The sequence below is a fragment of the Rhea americana genome, unplaced genomic scaffold (assembly GCF_003343005.1).
Source record: "Rhea americana isolate MKP2758 unplaced genomic scaffold, rheAme1 scaffold_81, whole genome shotgun sequence".
NCBI lineage: Eukaryota > Metazoa > Chordata > Aves > Rheiformes > Rheidae > Rhea > Rhea americana.
Genome location: NW_028186990.1, coordinates 2988292 through 2995253, shown reverse-complemented (window position 1 = coordinate 2995253; position 6962 = coordinate 2988292). Strand labels below are relative to the sequence as shown.

Below are 6962 nucleotides of genomic sequence, written 5' to 3'. Positions count from 1 at the left end.
ATAGTTCACATCCGAGCACAAAGGCTGCTGAGGTGTATACAGRTTGCCTAGCAAAACAGAAATGCAGTGAGTGAAATAAGGATAAGAGCTATTCAAAGGCAATCAGTCCTGATTGCATACTAAAATGGGCCACAAGCTGAGAACAAACAGAAAGGCTGATTAAAAAGGARTAGTTAGAGTGGAGATAGAAACTGGGTAATACATCAGCTGGGAGCTGCTGTCTATTTAGGTGTGTGATAAAGGACCCCCATAGTGTGCAGACTGCCTCTATGCCACTGAGTGGTAGCATGTGCATTAGATTGCCACAGTGAAGCATTGCATGGTCCAGCTGAAAAAGAAACCAGACTCATGAGCGATTTTTGTTAACAGTTTTGCTGATAACCAAACCAATATTCCCTGTCTGACACAGCAGTCAGTTTCAGAAACTCGTAACCTGTTCCTCTGTTGCTATTGCATTGTTTTTAAAGCATAATGCTACCCTCATATGCAAAATAATGTGTAGCTTATAGTGATTTCTGTTCATATATACAAACCCCAATAAAAAAAGTTGAATATAATGTACACACTGGGAAATATAATCCTGGAATATGTGTCGATGACATGATTGTTTTGTAAAATAATCCTGCCCACGTTTCCTTTCAGAGATCTCTTCCTCTTTAGGCGAGTTGCACCCAGGTTGGGGATACTGGCTGCACGTGCCTGAGTCGCATTGTCTTCACAGCGGACTGAGAAAGCAGTCAAGTCCATGTCTGCATCCGTGTCATGATAGCAGCCGTCAAAAGCCATTGCTTGCACTGCGTCAATACTATACATGCCTGAAGCCTGGCAACAAAGAATAATTATTTTGTGTCTAGCAGAAGCCATCTTAATACATACAAATAATAAAACAGAAAATAAGCAAGGTTTTCTCTYCAAGGTTGCTCCATGTGATGAATGTATAGTGAACATGGCTGCCCCGCAGTATGCATCTAGTTTAGATACTGTCATCTGTGGGGCCTGCTCCCTTGTGCAAGATTTGAGCAAGGAAGGGGATATGTGTGATAAACACTGATTATTGCCAGCTGACTTATATGTGCCCCAGCTTCTCAAACAGAAAAATCAAACTGCCTCTCCTGTAGGTCTGTGTGTGCTGCTAGAGCTGTGGAAAATGATTTTGAACATTTCCAAGAGTACTTCTTGACAGGATTATTAAAACATGTGAGCAACATGTGCGTCCTTTGTGTGTCTTTCCCCCTGTGATATTTGAACAAATGAGTGTACATATGGGGATATTCACTGATACAAAGCTTTTAAGTGCATGATTCAGAAAAGCCAGGGAAAGTAAATGTTTAACTTGTAAATGTTTCTGCTTCAGRCACACTTTTCTAAAAATGACCTTATCATTCATCTGATCTTCAGACAAAAAGATACCATTAAACCTATCTATCTGCCTAATTGAAAATGGGGAAGCGGGAGAAAGAGAAATACACTCTTCTCCACAGGAAGCAGTAGGGGATATTTCAGGGTACATTTCAGAGAGAGGAAAAGACCAAAACATTGGGACTCTCTTGATCAACRGGTATTTGACAAATGGAGTGAAGGAGACCTTCTTCAGGGAAAAAAATAGAGATGTACTCCCTAATTTCTGTCTCAGGAAGAGGAGGGGAGAGAGACGTTCCCAAGATCCCAGATACCTTTCTTCCCTTCAGTCAAGTAAAGAAAAGTGAGATACAGGGAGGAGTAGCAGACATGGTTACTGCACAGTTACCACAGTGCTGTATCAGGATTATTCTGTGGCTTCTGTGATGTTTTCTGAAGGCAACAAAATACAGGATTGTACCTTGCCCCTTTTTTTGAGTTGCTTTCTCTCTTCAATTGTGGTGAGATAGTTCACTGCTGCATATTCGATGACAGACAGGAAGACAAAAAGGAAGCTGATCCATAAATATACATCCACAGCCTTTATGTAAGACACTTGAGGCATTGAGGCACTTACTCCAGTGATGATGGTTGACATTGTCAGCACCGTCGTTATACCTGCCAAGGAAAAAGAGGGCATTATCATAGTACAAGCTGACTGGTTCTGTTTAGCTCATCAACAGTTGTTTGGACAGCGCAACTTCATAGGTCATATGAGTGAGACCACCTTTAACTTCATCACCACAGGCTCGGAAAAGTAGAGCGCACCATGAAGGACCTGCTGCATGCAAAACTGAAAACAAGATGCCATAGCTCTGCTCAGCRTGTGAAGTTAGAGCTGCAGTATACCAGGTTCAAACAGTGTGGACACAATGCTAGTGATWCAGCAGTGTAAGAAACACGTGCCTACAACAGCTTTAGGCCTTGCCATAGAGGAGGAGTGAAAGCAGGGTTGTGGTCAACAAAGCTGTGCGCTACAGTGTCCCACAGTGCGGAAAGAGAAAGGACTTGTTCCCTCACTTCATAGGGCCAAGGTCTCTGCAATGCAACTTTCTAGTTCCTGTGCTTCACCAAAGAATCATTAAATTCCCTCCCAATCTCTTCTCAAATTATACTTCTTGAGAATGTAACATTGGCTCGTATGTCTCTGTCAAAACTCCTTGGCTTTTTAAAAACATTCTAGTATGAAATGCCGAATTCATCAAACCTAAGATATGTTTTTTTCATTGACTTGCTTGACTCCAGAATTACATCCTCATCTTTTCAATCTCTCCTCTTTTATGTGCCTATTCCCCTAATTTTCATTGCCCACTTAAGATTTCTAGTTTTGTTTTATCTAAAAAACCCCAAACCCAACATGAAATTGATTTTAAAGAAATAAATGTAATCCCAAAAGGGAAGACATCTCAGCAACATCCCTAAATCACAGCACTGGCTGATAGTATAACTTTTCAGTCAGGTCTCAGTATAGCCTTTCTCCAGTTTTGTCCTAGTTCAAGCCCACTGAAACATAAGAGAGTTCTTGCTTTCCCTCTCTTTACTCTGCAAGTTCCTTAGGCTGAATGTTAGGAGTTTGGAATATACCACATAAGAGGAAATCTATGCATTAAAAATCTCTATACTCTAGACTAGGGAGCTAAGGTTTTTAAACTTTGGTGTTAATGTTGCTTATAAATTGTGTATACTTTTTCTGATGAAATGTGTGTTATTCATAAAATTCCTGATCCATAAACTTCTATAGAAATACATACATAAATTGAAAAATATGATCAGCAAAACCATCTTGACAGCATTACAAATGACCGACAGAGACTCAAAACTTTATTTTAAAATATGAAGTTACATTTATTATAAAAAAAAAAGAAATTCATGGATGTATTATTAACAGTAGGCAGGAGATATCATAACTTGTTTTTAGATTAACAAATAGATTTATATCCCATGTATTCATAGTTTTAGACTGTGGCAATAGAAAGAGATCTGAGGTAGCTATAGACCTATCTTTTCTAGATTAGTATAAATATTAACTATAGATAAACATTAAGGGCTCCCTCAGTACATGCAGGTTTGTTTCTTACACCACAATTCTCAAGAACTGTCTAAGAAATATGGCAAAATGCTGTCAACTTCTGGGACCAGTATCAGTGAGAAGTCAGAACAGGAACTTCATTATTTATTCTTAAACTGGCAGCCTGAGGACTCCTATGCACTGTGGAAACATTAGATATCCCAGTGTTTTGCCACCAAATCTTCTGAGAGATGTTGAAAAAATTTGAAAGAAGTCTATTCATTTCAAGGCCATTATTGTTAAATTCCCAACAGAAATGATATCGAGTGATTCATTGCTAAGAAAACCAATAATGTTATTTAAAAAACACTGTAATTTGTTCCTTTTTATCCTTAGTGTTGTTCAGAATTAAAACTGAAGGGAGAGCAGAAAGGTACCTAACTTACTCTTTGGCTTCCATAGCCTAAGAAGTTAGCGTACCAAAGAAAATCCAAAGTACCTGACAAAGAACAGGACAGTTCAGGAAACTGGATCCAAGGTGGTAGGAAGATATCAACAGATTCTAGAAAGAAAGTGAGGCACAAAGCCTTTAGACAGATTGTGCTGTGCATTGTAAGCATCTCATGAGTCACAGATTTGGGAAAGATCAAACTACCTGTTACCTCCCTGAGAAGTGGAAGCAGGAGGGAACAGTCTTTGCAACAAAATAAAGTAAAATTCTACAAAGGGAAATCTGGAGAATTATCCCTCTGTGCTGTGTGAGTTGCTTTCTACTACAGCAAAGCCAATCTGAAGAAACATCCTATTTCCAAACTTGGAGGTTGACTACAGGTGTCTGTAGTACTGACAACAGTGGCAATAATAATGTTGTTCAGGCAATTACTTGATATACTTGCTTATGTCTTGTGTAAACAGGAATGTAAAGTAATTTCAAAACCTTTCCTCCTATCAATTCTATACCTCCCAAAAGAATATAAGGTAAAGGTTTACCTAGTGATACCCTGGCAGGAACGGCTCTTCTGTCAATCCAAAACGAAACCCAAGACAGCATCACCATCAGCATAGCTGGGAAATAGGACTGTAGCACAAAAAAGAAAATATGTCTCCGGAGGGCAAAATTTATAAAAAGTCGATTGTACCAACCTATTGAAGAAAGAGAGTGGAGGGGTTGGGAGAGAAGAGAAGAAAGAGACTGGCATTATTTTTGAATTCTGTTTATTGGCCCTGTCCTTCCAGTAGGTATGGTGTGCCAACATTAGTAATGATAAGCACATACAAAATATTGCTACCACCCTGGTTTCATATAGTGTTTTGCACACTGTCACTCAGATCACATTAAAATACTGCTGCCTTCGGAGTGGAGGCACACAGCTGTCTAAATAAAATATTATATTATAATCAAAGTTAGCAAATTGAAAAAAAAGTAAATAGATTTACAGTGAAACTCTCAGGAGAATGCAAACAGAATATAATTATCCAGTTCAGCTAGGACAGTGAAGTCAACACTCTTACCTCCCACAAAAAGTAGTCTGCTGCCTCTCATGGCTACGAATACCCAGGCAACAAGCAGCATTTCTTTTCCTCTGGTCAGACCAGAATACCCGCTCAGTATTGACTTCAGAGGAAAGGCTGCCATCTAGTGAATTCTGGGGCAGGCTCTGTGCAGCAAACCTCGTGTGCTATACCTTGTGCCATGGGAAGCAATTCAGAGTAGAGTGAGGAGAAAAGAAGACAGAAATGCCTGACTGTGCAGCACCTGCTTTTAAGACGCAAATACAGACATGAATGAGCCTGTGTTGGAACAGTCATGCCGTTACAATGAGCTACTTTAAGAAACAAGTATTCTGATAATAATCCTGTCTAGTATTAAATATATCCTGTGTTGTTTCAGTCACGGAGCAGGCTTTTGTTTTTAAAAATGATTGTTTCAAAAACAGTTTGAAAGTGTTGGTCCTCTGGAGGCCAAAATACTCCAAAAGCTCCAACGTTACCTTGCAAAAATTGTCCTTGGAGGTGAAACCTAATGGAGTAGGTTGTGAAAGGTGAATGGGATTGTCTAGATATGTAATTCACCAAGATTCACAGGAAAGGAAATACAAAACCTAAAATGCAAAAGGCTCCTTTGTGAGCAGCATTTGTGTCCATTCAGTTGCCCCAGACTCTTCTCTCTAATGGGAGAGGCCTCCCATTAGATTTACACTGCTTGTTCCCTACATCTGCTTATTGCTGGAGGGCTCTTCTGCATGTAATCACTTTCTTCCAACAAGAGAAATGATAAGCAAAATAAAACACAAAATGGAACCTCGTGGCTAAAACAAAAACTCAAAAGCCAAAGAAAAGTGCATGTCTGAGAAGTGATTACATACAAATGGCAGTATTCTAATTAACAGATATGGTATATGCATTTATGCAGGTACTTCCTAGTGATCCCTGTAATTTAAAGCAGTCTGCACCCTGCTGAGTCAGTTGATCATCAAAACATCTGCATAGTAAGTCTCAAGCAGTTACATGTTTGCAAAGTCAAAGGTGCTGTGAAGGTACAGTAGAGGGCTGGGTATAAGAATGGTGTAAGGTTGCACAGTTGTGCACAAGGCTGCATTTGCCTTGCAGAAGTGTTTTTTAATGAGGAATAGCAAGGTGGAAAGAAGCTATTAGTTGAGTTCCCAGAAAATAGCTTCGACATACAGTTACAGCAGTTTAGTGGAAAACATCTCAATCTCCTCCTTGCAGCAAGGGCACATTTGATCTAGCTCTCAGCAAGACACAGTTAGGATGGTGGGGAATCACCCGCCCTCTTCTCATATGACAGTGGCTCTTGAAAGCTGGAATGCTGTTCTTAACTCATACACCAGTAAGAGATAAGGATGAAGAACCCGATCAAGCTTTTAATTCCTTGCTGCATCAAAATTTAAACTGGAATTTATGGAATAAATATCAGCCATTAAAATATGAGAACTGTAGATTTTAATGGGTCTTATTTGAAGGTGAAAAGAAGCTATCCTGTAAAAAAATATAGTAAATAAATATATTTGCAGCTTTCCTGTATGTCTTAAAGGACTTCTTCTAGTGCTTTGTGCATTTCATCAAATTATATGAAATATTTTCTAATCCATTAATCAGCCTGGATAACTGAGGAGCAATATAACACTGAAATGAATTGACTCATGAATTGACAGACTAGAAAATACAGTAGCTGTTTTTTCTGGTTAAGTGTGCTATTTTATCTGGTTAAGAAAAGTATGGTTAGACTATTTAGACAGGGGAATGTTTCAAAATTTATAATTGCATGTACAATGCAAAGAAGATAAAAACCTCCTTGCATGAAACCAAGACTATAATAAACTCTTAAGGCTTTGAGCAGTTTGCCAGAAAGTGTGGTTCCAGATTTATAGAGAGGAATAAAAAGCTGCCTGGTGCAGATACTTGTACTTAAAAACTGTAGTGGTGACATAAAGGAATTCTTGTCTGCAACTTTTTGCATAAACATGGAACATTAAGCAAACCATTAATTAGGCCTCAATAGGTTATAAATGCTCTCATGCGGAAATCTTATAGT

At 38.9% G+C, this 6962-nt stretch overlaps 1 protein-coding gene across 1 annotated transcript in view; it reads right to left on the bottom strand.

Annotated features, from left to right (window-relative positions):
- Window positions 1–519: 519 nt before the first annotated feature.
- Window positions 520–6962, bottom strand: part of GABRR3 (gamma-aminobutyric acid type A receptor subunit rho3) — a 30200-nt gene continuing 23757 nt past the window's right edge. The window contains exons 7-9 of the mRNA XM_085322974.1: window positions 4397–4549; window positions 1820–2016; window positions 520–822 (exon numbers count right to left, since the gene is read on the bottom strand). Coding sequence (XP_085179100.1) covers window positions 520–822; window positions 1820–2016; window positions 4397–4549 — 653 coding nt within the window. The remainder of the gene's footprint in view (window positions 823–1819; window positions 2017–4396; window positions 4550–6962) is intronic.